This window comes from Rhinoderma darwinii, chromosome 3, assembly GCF_050947455.1.
Source record: "Rhinoderma darwinii isolate aRhiDar2 chromosome 3, aRhiDar2.hap1, whole genome shotgun sequence".
NCBI lineage: Eukaryota > Metazoa > Chordata > Amphibia > Anura > Rhinodermatidae > Rhinoderma > Rhinoderma darwinii.
This window is the reverse complement of record NC_134689.1, coordinates 241,963,733-241,985,495: the sequence shown is the minus strand read 5'-3', so window position 1 is coordinate 241,985,495 and position 21,763 is coordinate 241,963,733. Positions and strand designations below refer to the sequence as shown.

At 42.1% G+C, this 21,763-nt stretch overlaps 1 protein-coding gene across 4 annotated transcripts in view; it reads left to right on the top strand.

The window, feature by feature from the left end:
* Positions 1-21,763, top strand: part of SBF1 (SET binding factor 1) — a 211,465-nt gene that overhangs the window by 140,280 nt on the left and 49,422 nt on the right. For all 4 annotated transcript variants that reach the window (XM_075857594.1, XM_075857593.1, XM_075857592.1 and 1 more), the window contains 10 exons: positions 1,881-2,085; positions 3,374-3,486; positions 8,626-8,775; positions 12,694-12,762; positions 12,895-13,050; positions 14,369-14,625; positions 14,748-14,920; positions 17,238-17,311; positions 18,161-18,356; positions 20,875-21,002. In XM_075857594.1, the coding sequence (XP_075713709.1) occupies positions 1,881-2,085; positions 3,374-3,486; positions 8,626-8,775; positions 12,694-12,762; positions 12,895-13,050; positions 14,369-14,625; positions 14,748-14,920; positions 17,238-17,311; positions 18,161-18,356; positions 20,875-21,002 (1,521 nt within the window). The remainder of the gene's footprint in view (positions 1-1,880; positions 2,086-3,373; positions 3,487-8,625; positions 8,776-12,693; positions 12,763-12,894; positions 13,051-14,368; positions 14,626-14,747; positions 14,921-17,237; positions 17,312-18,160; positions 18,357-20,874; positions 21,003-21,763) is intronic.

Below are 21,763 nucleotides of genomic sequence, written 5' to 3'. Positions count from 1 at the left end.
TCTAGCAGACCTAGTTAGCCAGGCAGCCATTACACCATTGCTAAGGTAGACTTCGGTATTGCACGGCAAGTAATGAATGGACTCACTGGCCATATCACCCTCATCGTTTAACGTTGTGTGTGCTGATTGCCCATATTGCAATGTCTGACCCAAGGGGACAGTCGCGTTGGTGACTCCTGCAACGCCCACCCCAGCGTTACCCATGACTGCTATTATTGGAATTGATTTGGACTGGGCCCATTCCCTTTTCTAGGACCATTGGTAACCTTGCAGACATAACCGCAGTCCATAATGGGTATGATGTTTCGCCTTTCCGACCAACCACCTCTGGATTCTCTGTCCATGCCTTTCCTTCCTTCAACCTCAATGATTAAGAAGGTCTTTCCAGCTCATTGTGAAGTTAATGGCATAGTTTTCAAAGAATGGAAAGACCCGGACAAGAAGTTCACTCACTCTAGCTGGTTGGACGTTATGTATCTTTTTCAGGAAAGGCTGTCTTCCAAGTGGGATACGTTTCCGGCGGTGGACCCTCCAGTTAACTGCCTGGCCAAAACTCTTACTTTGCCTATTGTGGACACAACTTTCTTCAAGGATCATCTGGATCGCCGTGTGGAATTTTTTTGCCAAGTCCGCCTTTGAGGCCACTTGCTATGCCTTATGTCCTATTTTTGCCTCGACCTGGTTTAGCTGATCTACCACTGAATGGGCCCACCAACTCTACCACTGAATGGGCACACCGAGAGGTATCTTCTGGATACAAAATCGAATTTACCAGTCTTCCTCCCAAAAGTTTCTTCCAGTCTGCTGTTTGTCTCCTTCAAGACTTCTGTCTTTTTTTTCGAGCAATCCACTCTGTTTCTTATTCAGGTGTGCTCGACCCAAAGGTTTCGAGGGTTCTATAGTAAACTCCTCTCCGTGGCTCCTCAGGAGAAATTGGTTGATCTGTCTTATCTTCTCTCTAATGCATCCAAGTACCTATGCGAGACTTCTCTTAACGCTGCTTGACTAGTAGCTCGTGCTTCAGTCTCTACCAGAAAAAGGTAGCCTGGTCAAGGACCGCTTCCATGCAGTCCTTGACCAGGCTACCTTTTTCAGGTACTTGTCTCTATGGGACCAGACTGGACAAAATTATCTCTGAAGCTACTGGTGGCAAGAGCACTAGCTTCCCCCAGAACAGGATCCGATGGACCACCCCGGTCAACAAGGCAGGTCCTCGGTTTCAGCTCTTTTAATGGGTTCTCCGGCACTCCGTCTTCCAGACAACCGTCACACCAGGACCAGATGGGAAAACCTTCCCATGAGGCTCGCACATCCAGGCAACCCAATCACAGTCTGCCAAGGCCACAGCTGGTAAGCCAACTCCAACAGAAGGTGCACCCCTACTCAATTCGGTTCTGATGGGGGGCAGATTTCTCTGATTCAAGGGTGTCTGGCTCGCCCACATTTTGGACGCCTGGGTTCAGGAAGTGGTACCTTCTGGATACACAATCGAATTTACCAGTCTTCCTCCCAAGCGTTTCTTCCAGTCTGCTGTTTCTCAGTCTCCCTTAAGGTGGCTGTCTTTTTTCGAGCAATAGAGCTCTTCATTCAGGTGCTCTCGACCCAAAGGTTTCGGGGATTAAACTATAAATTATAGTAAACTTGTTTTAGCAAGCTGTCTGAACATAAATTCACTAAGAACAGATCTATAAGAGGTTGTCATACAGTTTATTAGCACGCTTATTTATTTGACTTAATTCACAAGTTACTGTATGTTTTAGGGTGTAATTCTACTGTGTTTGTGAAACCGTTTGAACTAAGGTTCTTTTTCTTGTGAGAATTTGTGGCCCATAGGTTTAGATGTAATAAGCAGTCATATAATTTTTTTTTTTCCTTTTTAGGAGAACCCTTATCCTGCTGTTAGCATGCATAAAGTTCAACGGCCATCAGAAGGCAGTTACTTGCGACCTCAGAGTAAGGCCTTCCCTCTGCTAGACGAAAGTAGCATCCAATGGATCTTGGATCAGGCTGCTGCCAAGATGCAGAATGCACCGCCTGCTGTTCGGTCGGAGAAGAAGTGCATGGTGCCACCTGGGCCACCTATTGGTTTGTGTTTTTATTAGCACACTACGATCTATTTTCCGTATTTTTGTTCTTTTGTGTTGCCAAAATCTATTGCTGCATTTTTCTGCTGTGTAAAATTTTCCACTTTCCCTTTCCTCTTTAGCATCTTAAGGCCTCCTTCATTCACATCTCGTTATTGCACTACGTTTAGTGCGTAGGTCAGGAAAGCAAACATGCTAAACGTGTACACATTAGGGCTACATTTGGCCTCCGTCAGACTGGTGTACACCAGTAAGAGTTTTTTGACATATGGAATACACTATTCCATAAAACCATATTCCACCGTTGGGTGACAGATGCCACTGTATGGCATACGTCACATACCATTATAGTCAATGGTTGATGGATACTTTAAACAGATGCCAACTAGTGGCATCTTTCACCCATAAACTATAATGGTATCCATTTAACTTGTAACCCCAGTTCATGACGTATCCATTTAACGGATGCTTTTACGGTCTATGGTGACGGATGCCACTGTAAGGCCTTGTTGACACAGCGCAGATTTTGCATGTATTTTGTATGCCAAAACCAGTAATGAAACCTAAGCAGAAGAAATATATAAAGGAAAGACCTATGTCTGCTCTCCTGCATCCACTTCAGGTTTTGTTCACATCAGCGCTTAGGATTATGCGTTTAGGATCTCCGTTCATCTGTTCCGTCAGAGAAACAGATGAACGGAAAGCATCTCTTCAGTTTGCGTCACCATTAATTTCAATGGTATTTTTTCTGTTTCATTTGGTTCTTGTTTGCCTTAGTTACGCTAGGTTTCCGTTTTTGTTTTTTTTCCCCCCACGGAAGCACTAGTGCTGTGGACTGCGCTATTTATTTCCATGACGAAAATCTAAAACCTAGCGAAATGAAGTCAAACAAACAAAATACCATTTGAAATCAATGGTGATGCAAACGAAAGCAATGTTTTCCGTTTGGCTTTCCGTCAGAGGAACAGATGAATGGAAGCCAGAGCTGATGTGAACATGCTACCTTTAACGTATACGTCAGGAGCATTTCATGGCATATACGTCAAACGTAGGCCATTTAATGTGATGTGAACAAGGCCTTATCTTTTTTTTGTTTTTATTATTGTTACAACAATGAGTTTGTTAACTTTATTTATAACATAAAAAAAAGCCAACTGAATTATAAAAATACTTATGGAAACTGATTTATGCAAAAAAAAAAAAAAAAAACCATTCCTTGAGGTGTTTTTTCTCCACAAGTAGACTACCCGTGTTTTTGTAACTGAGATTTGTCTCTTTGCTCTTTGTAGCAGCAATTGTAGAGCGGAATGGCAGTGCCCTGGCTAACAGCAACAGGCGGCTAGAAGTTGTGAGGAACTGTATTTCCTATATTTTCGAGAACAAAATGCTGGAGGCAAAAAAGGTGATGGTCAATTTTTCACTGACTATATAAGAAATGCAATAATCATTAACTGCTCTTATTCTTGGTTATGATGTACCTGTTTATCTAAAACATACATGTGCAGGTTATTTACACCACATTTAACCCCTTAGTGACCACCAAGACGCCTTTTCACGTTGGTCACTAAGGGGCCTTTTTAGCTTTCATTTAGATCTATTTCTTTCATATCGTGACATGTCAGAAATATTTATTGGTGGGTGTCTTGGTCCTGAAACTCCCACCAATCGCTAGAACGAAAGGGGCACATGTGCTCCTCTAAGCACCATTTGCCCCTTTTGGCTCCTGGCTGATTTCTGCAGCTACACTAAGGGTATGTTCACACGGCCTATTTACGGACGTAAATCGGGCGTTTTTGCCCCGAATTACGCCCGAAAATAGCGCCTCAATAGCGCTGACAAACATCTGCCCATTGAAAGCAATGGGCAGACGTTTGTCTGTTCACACGAGGCGTAAATTTACGCGCCGCTGTCAAATAACGGCGCGTAAATAGACGCCCGCGTCAAAGAAGTGACCTGTCACTTCTTTGGCCGTAATTGGAGCCGTTCTTCATTCACTCCAATGAATAGCAGCGCCAATTACGGCCGTAATTGACGCGGCGTTCAAGCGCCTGCACATGCCGGTACGGCTGAAATTACGGGGATGTTTTCAGGCTGAAACATCCCCGTAATTTCAGCCGTTACGGACCCCCGCCGTGTGAACACACCCTTAGACTACTGAGTGTTGTATTTTTTTTAGGTCAGTCCACCATCTAAACTGATTAAATCTAAACGCTTAATAGTGCATGAGATACATAATTTACAGTACATGCAGTCAATTATATAAATAATCTGAACATTAAATGAAACAAAATAATGCTTTGAAGACAACATTGTAATTTTCAGTGGTCTCCATTACTCAATATGTCATTGAGCAGTTGTGAGATTCGATGTAAAGATTTTTTTAGAATAGTGAAACAATGTGAATTTGGTACAAGCTGTTTTAAAAGCATAACGTTATGTATTTTAGGAACAGATTTGTTTTGTTAAACAAGCTAAAATAAGAATTTGCTGTTTATAAGGAAACAGTCAGTGTACTTTTGCTGTATGAAATTCCTACAGTAAAGACCAACTTGCTTTGTGGTGCTTGGTAATTTTTAAATAAAGTTTTTTGCTCGGAACATTGAGGGACACAGAGTACCGTGGGTATAGGGTGCTGCTCTAGAGGGGAAATCTAAGCAATAAAAAAAGTTTGTTCCTCCTACACCCTGCTGCAGACACTAAGCTAATATATATTTTTTTTTAACTTGGTGTCCATAGGAGACAGACTTACCTGCTTCTGTCGGTCCTATCTGTTTTTATTATTTTATTTTTATATCTTTATTTTTTCTACTTCGCTGCAGATGCATTGTTTGCCTGTTCAGTCTAGTCAACCCCCTGCAATTGCCAGGAAACCAGGCAGTCCTCTGCACTGAATTTCTCTCACCACTGGTTGACTAACCTATATTCGATCATCTGCAGGTGGAGTGCCAGTAACTGCACTACGTGTGTTGAGGTTACCAAAAAGGGGATTCTACAAGTCCGTTGACTTGAGAGAGTGAGTATAAGAACACTCCCAACTCCATCCTTTCAAGAGTCCAGTATAGGCCAGCACTATCCAATTTAGGACGCGGCTTCATGTGTCCTCCTAGGCCCAAACTCCCCTTGACTTACCTGCCTCATACTAGGCCACTCAGGCTGGTGCTCTATACACCGCTCCTCTGAGTGGGTGCACGTTCCTGCAGTCTGGTCACTTTGTACAATTAAGGGAGTAGGTTCACTGTGGACTCCTGTAACACCCCTCCCCCTCCCGCACGGTAGGTGCGCATCTCCGGGGTCTAGCCGCATAGAAAGAAATTTGGGCCGCATCTTCCCTGCTGGGCCACACTTTCTGTAGTCCCGCAGCACGATGGAAGGTGGCTTTCTGGTTGACTGCTAGGCTGCAGTCCCCCACCCTGTCGTTGTTCGGCCCGCATAGCAAAACTTTACGTAGCAGTTTCTGGGTGAGTGCGCTATTTTGCAGACCAGTTACACAATAGGCCATGGATTCCAGCGGCCTTCAGGACGCATTCCCACCACAACCTCTCTGTGGCTCCAAGTGTGCGTCCTCGCCTCTGGGCGGCTCTGCGGCCCAACTGCTCCACTATTTAGGCTACTGCGGTAGGGGGGGAAAAAAGTCAGTAATTTTGTCTTCTCTGTGGCCTGCTAGGCCGTATTCCTCCTATTTTGGCTGTGGTCCAGCATGTCAATCATGAGGCTTAGCCTAGGGGGCTTAATGGTCCAACACTAGATGAAACACCGGGGCTCCTTTTTTATGTTGGTGTTAGGCTCCACTGTGGCATATTGGTCCGCACCCCTCCCCATGACTTTACAGTTTTTCATCTGACTTCCATTGGTAATGCAACCCTGTCTCCACAACCCTTGTTCCTCTGTGATGTCCAAAGGGCGCTGTCTCAGAATTTCTTTTAACATTACGGTAGGACAACCTGATATTCCTTTTCCTTTATTGTATTAAGGGTAGCGGTACTAACATGGCTCTGCAGCCTTTGCATGCGGTTGTTTTAAGCACATTAAAAACAAAACCGACCAGGTCTGAATCCCCCTATACCCTCAATTGTCTACATTCCTTGACAAGAGGATCACTTTGCCATCACTTTTTTAGGGCAAGTACTTATTTTGTTGAGAAGTTTTTGTTCCTTCAATCAGACTTTTAATGCTGACAATTAGCTAATGGTGATCCGTTGGGAAGACCTCATTAACATACTTCAAGGAATTTTCCAGATTAAGGCTTCAGTCCCTTCTACACCCTGGTAGTGAGGGTTCCCCCTTCAGGGTAAAGTGACTCTCCTGAAAGTTCTTCTTACTCAGTCGCGAGTCTCTTAATCTGTCGCATGGTGGTGGTTTCTCCCACTCGGAACGACTGGCTCTACAGACCTTCTGGCCAATATGTCGATTCACACAGGGTGTACCTAGGAGAGTTTGTACCACTCAATTTTCCTTTGCAGTGAAATACACAGCGAGGCACCTCTGTATAGAAGTCAACTGAGGGTGCTTTTTTGTTCTACACTTGGATAGATGACCCAGCTTCAGAAAAGTACTCACGGATCACTGTTTCACTGATTCTTGTGTCTTGGTCCAACACTTAACTAGATTGTATCTACATGGGGAATAACTTTCGCTCATAATTGCTCAGGTGGTGGGTAGGCCTCTTCTCTTCGGGACTCTTCATCCCAAACATGCGGCTCTATGAGGTAGGCCCTCTTGTTGCCGTTTCTTCTTTTCTGGACTTCCCTCGTTAGGAGCATTCGTTTTCATCCAGTCTGACAATGCCCCTGTGGGTTGCCTACTTGGACCATTTAGGTGACTGCTCCTTAGAGATGCTGTCTGTTGCCAAGTTCTAATGTCACCTTCAGCTCTCCCGGTTGCCTACATGACAGTATGAGATTGGTTCAGAATGCACTAGATCAGAGAAGGTGCACGAATAGGGTCCCAACCCTATCGTATTTGTGAGAAAGTATTCGGCACACTGAGTCGTGAGTTTCAATTTTTTGAAGTTTATTATATTCGATGCCAAGGGTTTGGTGCGTGCAACGTTTCGGTCAAAGGACCTTCGTCAGGCACTACAAGTATACAGAACATTGTACGTGGGTATATTTGCATCATATATATATATATACATAAATCAAAATAAAACATGTCATGTTTTATTTTGATTTATGTGTATATATGATGCAAATATACCCACGTACAATGTTCTGTATACTTGTAGTGCCTGACGAAGGTCCTTTGACTGAAACGTTGCACGCACCAAACCCTTGGCATCGAATATAATAAACTTCAAAAAATTGAAACTCACGACTCAGTGTGCCGAATACTTTCTCACAAATACATGACAGTATGATCTACTGGATAGCGGTCTGCTTCAACAGAAAACGTCTTGACCTAATCAAGTGGTTCCTTAATTATCTGTCTTGTACAGTGTATACTCCTTTCCTGGGATTAGTTTTCCTGAGGTAGATCTGCCCTCTCCTGCTTCTCTCCTGGTTTGTTCAGTCAGATCGTGGCAAAAGACATTTCATCTATCCTAGTGACTCAGGACTCGCTCGTAGTCTGCGGTACCCACTTTATTTTTCTTCTGTCTGTACTTCCTAGTTGTCACTCAGAAGACGCCCTAATTTCTCATGCCTGTTTACCACCAGCTTATGGTTAGACCACACTTAGAAGATCTTGGAATGAGTTTCGCAGGCCTGCTGCAGACATGGGTGGAGTTTTCCATTATCCAGTACTTCTCATCCCAGACATGCTTTTCTACGCCATCCAGATGTGGTTCTGGTTTCCTTCTTTAACACACAGCCCGTTCCACCACTTCGGTAGGGGGCTTTTGTCTGGCGTGCCATTTGACCTCTGCTCCACAGAGGCATTGGACCGCTACCAGGTCTTTCTCTCCACAAATTAAGGTGCACACTTGCATCCTAATGATGTTTTTTTTTCCCGGTGTCTAGTATCCGCAGGTTGTAGTGGCTTACTGAGCCAGTTGGGTAATGTTCTATTCTTCCCTTCCTCCGGAATGGCTTTGACATCCCACGGTTTTCTGTCTTCCCCCAATGATACGAGCGAGAAAATTGGATTTTTTGTTGCATACCTGTAAAATCCTTATCTCGTGAAGTTCAAAGGGGAACACCGTTCCCACCCAGTTGTTTTCTTGTGCTTGATACTTATTTGCTGTCCTATCTGAATGAATTCGGTTCTGAACCATCATGGGTTTGGTTCGAGGTTTACTGTTTACCTTCTGTTGGCTTCTCCTAAATTGCTCCTCCTGCTTAGATACAAATTGATTAGCTCTGTGTCTGCAGGAGGGGTATAGCCTTTGCAGAAGGAGCTAACACTTTTTTTTATTGCGAAGTGTCTCCTAGTGGCAGCAACCTATACCCATGATTTTCTGTGTCCCCTAATGAACTTTGCAAGAAAATGATTTTATAGGTAAGCAAAAAAAAAAAAATCCTATTGTCAATCATCTCATTTTAAGTGTATGAAAATATGTACCCTGGAAAAATTAATCTTTTCGAACTGGACTTCCTCACTGTAGCTTCATCCTGCTGTTCTTCGGGCACTGAAAGGGAGAGCAGCACGACTGTGTCTAACACAGGAGCTCAACCTTCATGTGCAGCAGAATCGTGCCGTGTTGGATCACCAACAGTTTGACTTTGTTATTCGTCTGATGAACTGCTGCCTACAGGTAGGTTACACTCATTTTTTCACTTTCCAAATTCTAACCAATTCTCCAGTAAATTTACTTGCTTGGCATATGTAGAACTAATCTAAGGGCTAGTTCACAGCGTTCGCTTTCTGTTGATAGGTTCCGTCTGAGCTATCCGTCGGAGGAACCCATCAATGGAAAGGCAATTGGAAACCTTAGCTTCTGTGTACATTACCATTGATTTCAATGGTAATGCTTCTGTTACTAATGATGGTTTGTGTAACGGTTCAGGTTTTTTGACTGAATCAATAGCGCAATTTTCAGGCTTTTGTTTTGCAAGATGAATTGTAGTTTTTATTGGTACCATTTTGGTTTAACCCCTTCCCGACATTTGACGTATCCATACGCCAAAGTCGGGTAGGGGAAGTATGGAGCGGGCTCACGGAGTGAACCCGCTTCATACGATTCCGGTGTATGCTGTTTGTTACAGCCGACACTTCAGAGTAACAAGCAGCATCGCGCTCGAGCGCGATCCAGCTAGTTTAACTCGTTAAATGCAGCGGTCAACAGAGACTGCAGCATTTAAATCGTTAGAAAGAGGGGGGCGACCCCATCTAATAGCTCATCGCGCCCCCCGCAACGCAATCACGGGGGGGCGATTGTTGCTATGGCTGCCTGGGGGCCATCTTTGTACACCTACCTCTGGCAGGGCTTAATAGCTACCTGTCAGACTGGGTTCACACGACCTATTTTCAGACGTAACGGAGGCGTTTTACGCCTCGAATTACGTCTGAAAAAACGGCTCCAATACGTTGGCAAACATCTGCCCATTACTTTCAACGGGCTTTACAATGTACTGGTCCGACGACCTCTCATTTTACGCGTCGCTGTCAAAAGACGGCACGTAAATTACAGCCACATCAAAAGAAGTGCAGGACACTTCTTGGGACGTCTTTGGAGCCGTTTTCTCGTAGACTCCAATGAGAACCGCTCCAAAAACGGCCGTGAAAAACGCCGCGAAAAACGCGAGTCGCTCAAAAAAGTCTGAAAATCACGGGCTGTTTTCCCTTGAAAACAGCTCCGTATTTTGAGACGTTTTTGACTCTGCGTGTGAGCATACTCTCAGAATCACGATATACTGCAGTACATTAGTATTGCAGTATATCGTGCAAGCGATCTAACGATTGCTGGTTGAAGTCCCCTAGGTTGGACTAATAAAAACAGTAAAAATGAGTTCAATAAAGTTGTTGTTTTTTTTGTGTAAATAAAATAAAAGTTAAAAAAAACCCTTTTCCCATTTTCCCCCTAGAGCATAGTAAAAAAATAAATAAATAAACATAATTGGTATCGCCGCGTCTGTAAAAGTCTGAACTATTACAATATATCATTATTTAACCCGCACGGTGAACGCTGTAAAAAAAATAAAATAAATGTAAACGCCAGAATCTCTATTTTTTGGTCACCTAATCTCCCACAAAAAATGAACTAAAAAGTTATCAAACCGTCGCATTTATACCAAAATGGTATTCTTAAAAACGACAGCTTATCCCGCAAAAAATAAGCCCTCATACCACTTAATCGACGGAAAAATAAAAAAGTTGTGGCTCTCGGAATTTGGCGACACAAAATAAATTTTATTTTTTACACTCTTTACTTGTAAAAGTAGTAAAATATAGAAAATACTATATATATATTTGGTATCGCCGTAGTTGTATTGACCCAGAGAATAAAGCTAACATGTTGTTTTAATTGCACAGTGAATTCCGTAAAAACGGCACGCAAAAAACCATGGAGGAATCGCTGTTTTTTTTTCATTTTCTACCCCACAAATATTTTTTTTCCCGTTAGTACATTATATGGCAAAATAAATGGTTCTACAAAAAACTACAACTCATCCCACAAAAATCAAGCCCTCAGTACTATATAGACGGAAAAATAAAGACGTTCTGGCTTTTGGAAGGTGGGGAGGAAAAAACGAAAATGAAAATCTGAAAAAGGGCTGGGGCGGGAAGGGGTTAAAAAAAGGAGCTAAGCAGCACTCCTGTCTGAAGGATAGATCAGCCACTGGTCGTTAAAGAGAACCTTTTACCTGCCCATACAGGTGCTGCTGAGTGCGCCATGTAATAGGCACTGCTGCACAAACCTGGTGTTACTTTACACTATGTTTCTACCCTCCTCCATTATTTAGATATCGGTGCCGTTATATTTGGCGTTTGATATGTAATTAACCCCCTGAACTTTATGCATGCACACTCTAATTCTCTCTTCAGCTCTCGCAGACAAGGACAACAAGACTGTTTGATCTTGCGAGAGAGATCGCACAGCACAAGCCACTCTGATACTGTCTGTTGCTGATTGTACAGTGTCAGAGCGCTAAGTATCACGACCCCCTGGAATTTACAATAAAAATTGACCCCCCCCCCCCCAATTGACCGCTCAGGGGGTTATTTACATATCGGGTGCCATATATAACGGCACCAATGTCTAAAAAACGGAGGAGGCTAGAAACCTAGTTTAACCCCTTAATGACCAGGCCTGAAAAGGCCTTAGGCCCCATGCACACGAACGTGTTTTTGCGGCCGCAATTCCCCCGAAAATCCACGGGAGAATTGCGACCCCATTCTTTTCTATGGGGCCATGCACACGACCGTAGTTTTTGCGATCTTTGCACGGCCCGGGAGCCCGGACCGCTGAAAGAACGGGCATGTCTTATTACGGCCGTGTTCTGCGGTCCGGGCTCATTGAAAACAATGGCGGCGGCCATGTGCATGTCCCGCGATTTGCGGGCGGCCTGCGGCCGACAGTCCGCAGCCGGCCGACCCGAAAATCACGGCCGTGCACACGGCTACGGTCGTGTGCATGAGGCCTTAATGACCAGCTGAATTTTTCAGTTTTTGCCTCCCTGCCTTTCAGCAGCCATAACTGTTATTTTTCATTGACACGGCTGTTTGAGGCCTTGTTTTATGCGGGAGAAATAGTATTTTTTTCCCACGCAATTTGGGGTAGAAAAAAAATATAGAATATAGAAAAAAGCGATTCTCGGATAGTTTTTCTTGTTTTATTTTATATCACATTCACGTTTCACGCTAAATAACCGGTTAAATAAATTTTTCTTACTAGGGTCATGTAGATACCTAAAATGTGTAGGTTTTTGGTTTTTATGTAACGGGGGGCAATAAAAAATATTTTATGCTAAATAATGACTTTTTTTTTTCACCATTAAGGGATACTTTTTACTTACAACTTTATTTTTTAGTTATAATGTTTTAGCTTACTCCTGTATGCTAATATATTATACTTTGTCACTTTGATACAGGCTCCTGTTAGGGCAGCACATAGTGTGCCCGAACAGCAGGCAGACTGAGCAGAAAGCCCCGGGGTCCTTTCTAGGCCCCCAGGGCCGACTGCTGATCGATTCACCGGTCTTTGATCACGTCACCGGGTTTCCGATGACGAGATCAAAGAGGGGAGTGTTAAACAGCTGGGATTAGAATGTTTTTCAACCCAGCGGTATTTAGCAGGCTGCTCTAAGAACAGGAGCTGTAAGTTACAGCTCCTGCTTAGAGGATGAGCGCTCCTCAGCTTCTTCTACATTGACGCCAAAAGACGTCGCTGCAGACTAAGGACGTGCAGGGTTTAAAGGTATATAAAAAACAAAAATAAAATAACTTTTTCAATGTCTGTATATGGACTGTTACATTAAACCTTACATCAACTGAACACCTACTATAGCCCTTGCCAGAGTGGAAAGTGTGTATTATATGGTGTAAAAATAATCGCATATTTAGAGTTTGTATGTTGAATGTTTAGTTTGTATGTTGAATGTTTAGAGTTTGTATACACATAAAACATCAATCTTTTGCTAATAGTTGGAGTTCCCACTATTCTTGCTTTTCTGTTACGTGATACCTAAAGGCTTCAGAGTTGAAGTAATAGACCTGCCTTTTTCTTCTTCAGGATTGTACATCTCTGGATGAACATTCTATAGCTGCAGCCCTTTTACCTTTGGTTACAGCATTCTGCAGGGTGAGGTTTTTACTACTGCATTTTGTGATCCAATAATAGCTGTTTTACTTATTCATCTTTTTTTATGCTCTTCATTTATTTGTTTTGTATGTATTATTATTATAATATTCCTTATAAAAATTTTCTTTCCAGAAATTAAGTCCTGGCATTACACAGTTTGCTTACAGCTGTGTCCAAGAGCACCTAGTGTGGACCAACATGCAGTTCTGGGAAGCCATGTTTTATGGAGATGTTCAAAACCACATCAGGGCTTTGTATGTAAATTCTGAAGAGGCGGAGTCTAACATGGTAACTATACTAAAGCGGTCTTCATTTGTTGTGACTTGGATAGGCGTTTGCATTGGCAAGTGGGTGATGGAGATGTAAGAGGGAAAGGATTTTGAAGCTTTGGGAGGCTTGGTTCATGGGGATCGTGCTGCCACGCAGGTAAATCCATGAACAATAGAGTAAGGCCTCATGCACACGACTGTAGCCATGTGCACGGCTGTGATTTTTGGGTCGGCCGGCAGCGGACTGTCAGCCGCAAGCCGCCCGCAAATCGCGGGCAATGCACATGGCCGCAGCCATTATTTTCAATGAGCCCGGACCGCAGAAGACGGCCATAATAAGACATGTCCGTTCTTTCTGCGGTGCGGGCCACGCACAGACTGTAAAAACTACGGTCGTGTGCATGGCCCCATAGAAATGAATGGGGCCGTAATTCTCCCGTGGATTTTCGGGGGAATTGCGGCCGCAAAAGCACGTTCGTGTGCATGGGGCCTAATAGACAACCCTATGTACAGATTTATTGAATTCATCATTTGGATGCATAAAGCTTTGGATAATAAGACGATGATCCATTATGCAACTTATGAAATATGTCTTGAAGGTTGACTGATCGATCCACTTTGTTATGCTTTATTTTTTTTGTTATTTTCGCAAATCCTATATTTGATTGCGCGTTGACGTATGTGAGTGGGTTTAATGGTTTTTAGTGTTTTAGATTACTTTGGGCCCACCATTATTCATCAGTACAATTGTGGTTTTAGCATGAAGTTAAATTGTTTTTAAACACTGTTATTTTACCTATTGAGATTAATTGGCGACGCTGCTAAAAAAAAAAAAAATAGGTTAAGGCGCTGCTCACACTAATGGGATGGTTTCCATTTTTACAGGATTAATGGTGGATTTATTATGACCTATCATAATCCATCATGACCTATCATAATCCATCATGACCTATCATAATCCATCATGACCTATCATAATCCATCATGACCTATCATAATCCATCATGACCTATCATAATCCATCATGACCTATCATAATCCATCATGACCTATCATAATCCATCATGACCTATCATAATCCATCATGACCTATCATAATCCATCATGACCTATCATAATCCATCATGACCTATCATAATCCATCATGACCTATCATAATCCATCATGACCTATCATAATCCATCATGACCTATCATAATCCATCATGACCTATCATAATCCATCATGACCTATCATAATCCATCATGACCCGATTTCATATGATGTAATATGTCTTTAGTTTAGAGTGCTGACTGGGCTGTAAAATCTACTTAATGCTCTGAAATCTGTTTTACCAGGATGAAGTTGAAGAAGAGGAGAGATCGGCCCTGGAGTTGGCAGCTGAACAATGTCGTCTATGGCCAACACTTCCACGTGAAAAACAGTTAGAACTCATCCAGAAAGAGGAGAGCACTGTGTTTAGCCAGGCCATCCACTATGCCAATCGTATGAGCTACCTCCTCCTGCCATTGGATACCTCTAAAAGCCGACTTCTACGAGGGGGAGCTGGATTAGGAGATACAGAAAGTGTAACTAACAGCTTCATCACCAACAGGTTATTGAGGGAGCCTATGTCCCCTGGTGTATTTATTTATCTTTTATTTTTTTTTTATCCAGTTAGCAAATTTTCAGTCAACCAAATTATTATTATTTTTTTTCTCCTCCCAAATAATTCAGCATGGCAGGCAGTGTTGCCGAAAGTGCGGATACAGAAAGTGGATTTGAAGATTCCGAAGTCTCAGATGTAGCTAATTGTGTTGTCCGATTTATCACACGTTTTGTGGACAAAGTGTGTACAGAGAGTGGGGTTACATCTGATCACCTCAAAGGCCTGCATACAATGATTCCAGGTGCAGTATCCCACCTTTATGCGTGGAGTAAATGGTTATTTGAACGTTTAAACTGAATACTGTCTTTATTTCAGAGCACTACTGTTCGTTATTAATGTGGAGCTTTTAGTAGCTCCTATGCGATGTGCTGCTGAAAGTCCCTTACTGGTATAGAGCATATCTGCCAGGATTTTAAAGTGAGACCAATGTATCAAACAAATACTTAAATCAACTATAATATCACTCATTGTTTTAATTCGCATATAGTAGGACATTTTATATATCATATAGCTTGATTGTGGCATCCTTGGTAAAAAAAAATCCCTTAGATAGAATACATATATTTATATAAATATAGATAGATTAAGGTGGTATTACATGGCGCGACATGGACCTTGTAAACGAGACCGCACGCTGATCGGCGCTCGTTTTCTCCATTCACAAGAAGCTATGTATGGGAATGAGCGCTTGTTACTATGATCGCTCATCCCCATACATTTTTATCATGTCAGCCGCACTTCTCCCTGTTTATTATCGTTGACGGCAGCCCATCTCCCTGTGTAGTTTCGGCATTTAAAACTGTACAATCAGCCGATGAACGAGCGTTTGCTCGTTCACCTGCTGATCGCTGCCCTGTTTACACAGAGCAATTATCGTGAATGATCCGTTGATTGGCCGGTGTAAAAAGACCTTTTGGCTTGATTCACACGAGGTCATTACGTCCGTAATTGACTAATTGACGGACGTATTTCGGCGGCAAGTCCCGGACCGAACACAGTGCAGGGAGCCGGGCTCCTAGCATCATAGTTATGTACGACGCTAGGAGTCCCTGCCTCGCTGCCGGACAACTGTCCCGTACTGTAATCATGTTTTCAGTACGAGACAGTTATCCGGCAGCGAGGTAGGGACTCCTAGCATCGTACATAACTATGATGCTAGGAGCCCGGCTCCCTGCACTGTGTTCGGTCCGGGACTTGCCGCCGAAATATGTCCGTCAATTACGGACGTAATGACCTCGTGTGAATCCAGCCTTACTGATGATTGCTTATTACATGCTTAACATTTAACTTTTGTTCTCTACTTAACTTCGTGGTCTCCCCTGCAGCAGATCTCCTTTTCTACTTCCTTTATTAATGGTCATGTCAGGCTTATAGTAACTACCACTAAATCTCATGCAATCATGTGTATATGGCAAGTCACTACACAGCATCTCCTCTCTCCATTTTCGTCACATTATGATGACATCCGCACCCACATTTGTAGCAGCCCGGGGTACAGAAACAAGCTGTGCCAGAACCACCAGCTTGCAGTGACAGGTTACATGACATCCAGCACTAGCGAAGGACACAAATTTATGATGATGTCCATATTTTTACAGTGGTTGCGGCTCCCTTTTTCTGTTATAGAGCACAAGATCTCTGACTTCATTGATAAAATTCTGACTACCTGCAGACATCACTAGCTAGGGCTCACTGTGTATGGAATAATACAGACCTTATAGAACTCACTGGGAGCTGCATGAATCTGTTTTAATTGACCTCCCTCTAGTGGAGGCTGCAGGTAACACAATTTGTATTTTTTTTTCAATGTTTAATGCCAGATACCATAGAAGTGGCCACTATGATAGGTATGCCACTGGTGCAGGGAACAAAGCTGCAGAATATGTAGTCCGTTTATGCACTGAAATTTCAGTTTCCATCAAGGGAAAGTGAGTAATACAAGTAAAAGAAAGCATAAAGTAAAGAATATTAATATATACCCAGGCAATTTAAGATTACATTACCTATGCAATTCCTGGTCCTGCAACTTTAAATGTGTGTGGAATGCTGCAGGGGATTCTGGGAAAAGAGACAACTGTTAAGGGAAAATGTTAGTAACTTTTTTATTGTTATTGCGCCAATGCATCTGAAATAAACATTTTTAGCAACTTTTATAATTGGTCTCTAATATTTTCAGTCTCCAGCGCCTATATAGACCTATGTCTCCATGGTATCCAACTACAAACAAACCATGTGTAGTCTGATCCTGCTGTCATACTCCCATCTGTCCCCTCCTTCATGCGAAGTTACATTCAGTAGATTAGCAATAAGTAGAGGGCATATACTTTTTGTTTTTAGTCATTTTATCTATTTATTTTTTGCATTGCAGCATTTCTCTCAAGGTCATTGACCTTATAGTGCTCTTTAAGTAGTGCCTGGAAGTCAGCAGTAGGTGTACATTTGCCCCAGCTTTATAAAACCGTATTATGATTGTTGTAAGTTGCTGTATGAATGACTGTAGCTAGTCAGTACATCACATGATATAATTATTGTGTCTTTCTGTTATACTTCTCATGTAGACATTGTTCAGATGCATATAGAAACCTTGGATGCTGTTCACAGAGAAAGTAAGAGGCTGCCTCCAATCCAGAAGGTTAGTATGTGGATTATTCGATTATGCATATGAAATCTTAAATGGACACTAACTTTTTAAACAACTTATGCAAATATAATAGTATAACCTATTTAGTTATCCATGCAAATTCTGTGTCAACCTACTGTTACTAGGTCTCCGTTTTTGTAATCTGCTGTTCACCCCCTGTTGTCGAGCAAATCCATCTCTAGTTACAGAGTAGAGGAGATGGACTGCAGGAAGTGGTGGGGGTGTCTCTGCTAAAGCACTCTCCATTGTCTTCACATACTGCCCATAGAAGTCTATAGAGATGAGAGGGGGAAAGGAAGGAGGAGGGAGCAGAGCGAGAGAGAGACACGCTGTCCGTATAGGTCAATAGGGAAGGGGAAGCAGGTGGAGGGTGCAGTAGCAGAAAGAGAAAAAGAAGACACAGGCTGCTGGTAAGCGTTATCACCCCAGTATAATGACCTCCGCTGCATCTAAGGGTGCGCTATAGCGAGAGATAGTGGACCAGGATGTTATCTTCTATGTGTGCTGTGTGTGTTAGACATTATAGTAGTTAGGCTCCACCCACATGCTTAGAGAAAACTTGTGCCTGCAGAGGGAAAAACTTCTAAAATATGCCATATTCAAGTCATATAATGACCGGAAATAGTGTTATTCCTGATATACACACATATAACAGTTTATTTTGAAAAGTAACCGGAAATGTTAGGTACGCTTAAATGATGTTTTTTAATTTATACTTGTGGTGTTGCTCATCAGTTGGATTGGTTCCAAAAATGTTTGATATTTTAATCATGTGTGTCCTATATTCAATTTGCCTTTTAAATTGTGCTTACCCCTGTTCTTGGTTTTTATCTTTCATAGCCAAAATTGTTGCGCCCAACATTGTTAGTAGGTGAGGATTTGGTAATGGAAGGTCTTCGAGTATATCTTTTACCAGATGGACGGGAGGAAGCTTCAGGTGGTAGTCTTGGGGGTCCACCCTTACTACCTGCTGAAGGGGCACTGTTCCTCACCACTTATCGATGCATCTTCAAGGGTACTCCAGTGGACCCATTGGGTGAGCTCAGTCATCTTTGTTTTTTGTTTTTTCTCTTGAATGCTATATTATAAGATGATTCTTCTGTGTATTATGGAGTCAGCTAGAGGAGGAAGCTGTTGGTTAATCTTAATTCTCTCTCACTAGAACACAGACGGTAAATATTTTATAATTTAATCTACATTCACTTTTTGAGTTTAACCGCTTGCAAAAAAACGTAAACGTTACGGATGTTGGAATACGTTGATTAAAAATATTGCTTCATCCTGAATATCCAGTATAGGCCTTACGTGGTTAGATATTTTATATTTTGAATTAATTTTAAAGGGAATCGGTCACCTAGGAAACCCCCCCCCCCCCCTCCCGTGAACTACTGTAACCCCCCTCTAAAAGATTCAAACTATTCACAACACAAAGTTGCTAGCAGTAATACCGACAAATAATTCCAATAGGGAGCTTAAAGAACCTTTGTACTCTATTTATTTTTAATATTAAAATATTAAAAAAGTTAATTTATTTCAGTAATTCAATTCAAAAAGCGAAACTCATGTATTATATAGATTCATTACCCACGGAGTGATCTATTTCCAGCATTTTTTTCTTTTACATTACATTCTCTATGATGTTTAGGTCAGGCGAGTTTACTGGCCAATCAAGCACAGTGATATTGTGGTTAATAAACCAGGTATCGGTACTTTTGACAGTGTGGGTAGGTGCAAAGTCCTGCTGGAAAATGAAATCCGCATCTCCATAAAGCTTGTCAGCAGAGGGAAGCATGAAGTGCTCTAAAATGTCCTGCTAGGCTGCTGCGTTGTCTCTGGACTTGATATAACACAGTGGACCAACACCAGCAGATGACATGGCTCCCCAAACCATCACTGACTGGAAGCTTCACACTGGACCGCCAGCAACTTGGATTGATGCCTCTCCACTCTTCCTCCAGACTCTGGGACCTTGATTTCCAAATTAAATGCAAAATTTACTTTCATATGAAAACAGGATTTTGGACCACTGCGCAGCGGTGTTGGTCCACGGTGTTATATCAAGTCCAGAGTCAATGCAGCGTCTACCAGGAAATTTTCGAGCACTTCATGCTTCCCTCTGCTGACAAGCTTTATGGAGATGCCGATTTCATTATCCATCAGGACTTGGCACCTGTCCACACTTCCAAAAGTACCAATACCTGGTTTATTAACCACAGTATCACTGTGCTTGATTGGCTAGCAAACTCGCCTGACCTATTGTGAGACACCAGACACAACAATGCAGACGAGCTAAAGGCCGCTATCAAAGCAACCTTATAACTCATTTTTACTTTTTTTATTAGTCCCCCTAGGTGGCTTCAACCAGCGATCGTTAGATCGCTTGCACGATATACTACAATACTAATGTATTACAGTATATTGTGATTCTGACAGGCAAATATTAAAGAGGCTCTGTCACCAGATTCTCAAATCCTTATCTCCTATGTAGATAACAGTAACGTTTTGTTTTTTTAAAAACGTACATTTTTGGCCAAGTTATGAGCAATTTTATATATATGCAAATGAGCTTTGAAATGGACAACTGGGCGTGTTTTTTTCGTATGTCCAACTGGGCGTGTATTGTGTTTTTAACTGGGCGTGTTTACGTGTATGACGCTGATCAATCAGTGACCAGTCCGCATCATACACTCCTCTCCATTCATTTACACAGCACATAGTGTTCTTACTAGAACGATGTGCAGCCACATACACAAGTGTCCTGATAATGAATACACATGAAATCCAGCCTGGACGTCATGTGTATTCAGAATCCTGACACTTCTGAATCTTTTCTGTGAGATTCCAGCAAGCCATCCGTAATCTCGCGAGATTACGAGGTAAATGAGATTTCGTTTCCCTTGCTGGAAATCTCACAGAAAAGATTCAGAAGTGTCAGGATTCTGAATACACATGACGTCCAGCTAGTAAAAGTAGTAAACACGCCCCGATGTACACACATAATACACGCCCAGTTGGACTTTTACTGTAAACACGCCCAGTTGGACTTTTACTTTAAACACGCCCAGTTGTACTTTAGAAAGCCTCATTTGCATAAATATAAAAATGGTCATAACTTGGCCAAAAATGCTCGTTTTAAAAAACAAAACAAAAACGTTGCTCTTATCTACATTGCAGCGCCGATCTGCTGCAATAGGAGATAGGGGTTGCAAAATCTGGTGACAGAGCCTCTTTAAGAAGCTTCCACAATTGACCTTTCGGGAGCTCTTAATACAAGAGGAAACCAGCGTCTTCGAGGCCAGAATGGGATGATCTCTATTTCTCTGATCCACTCCTGCCAGATTTTCCTGAGTTAGGGAATTAGAGGCAGACGGGGAAACCTAGTTATAAACACTTTTTATTTTATTTTTTTAATCAAAACTGCCTCACAGAAAAAATTTAAAACTAAACTTTTTGCTATCAATAAGGACAGTTTTTCTGTGGAACAGTTCCAATACATGAAGCCCTAAATGTTTTGGTGGAATTGTTACTTAATCTGTTTTTTTTTTATAATTTAGTGGCTGAACAAACTATAGTGCGGTCCTTCCCCGTTGCGTCTCTGACTAAGGAGAAGAAAATCAGTGTCCCAGCTCATCTGGACCAATATGTTCAAGAAGGACTTCAGCTGCGGTCATGTACTTTCCAGGTGAATATTTAATTTTAGTTTATCTAACTGTTACAGTGCCTTGTTTAAGTGTTCACCCTTTTGGTGGTCTTGTTTTGTAGCATTACAACCTGGAATTAAAATAAATTTTATTTTTATGGACCTGACAAAATAGTTCAAATTGTTACAGTGGAATGAAAAATAAATACCTAGTTAAAAAAAAATATATACAAGATAACTAAAAAGTTTTGAGTGCATATGTATTCTCACTTCCTTTGCCATAAAAAAAATCCTAAATAACGTTACTTTAGAAGCCACATAGTTGAATAAATCCACCTTGTCCAATAAGTGGCACAAGATCTGTCACATGATGTCAGTATAAATACACCTGTTCTGAAAGGCCCTGGAGTCTGCACCACCACTAAGCAACATGAAGACCAAGGAGCTCTCCAAACACGTCAGACACAAAGTTGTGGAAAAGTATAGATCAGGGGTGGGTTATAAAAAAAAAAATATCCCAAACTTTAAACTTCCCACGGAGTATTATTAAACCCGTTATAACAAAATGGGAAAAATATGGCACAACTACGAACCTGACCAGAAGGACACCCACCAAAACTCAGACAGGGCGAGGAGGGCATTACTCAGACACCAACGAAAACGTGGAAGGACCTCCCAAGATCCACAGCGGAGATGGAGTTATCTGTCTATAGGGTCACTATAAGTCGTACACTCCACAGAGTGGGGATTTATGGAAGAATGGCCAGAAAAAAGCCATTGCTTACAGAAAAACAGAAGAAAAC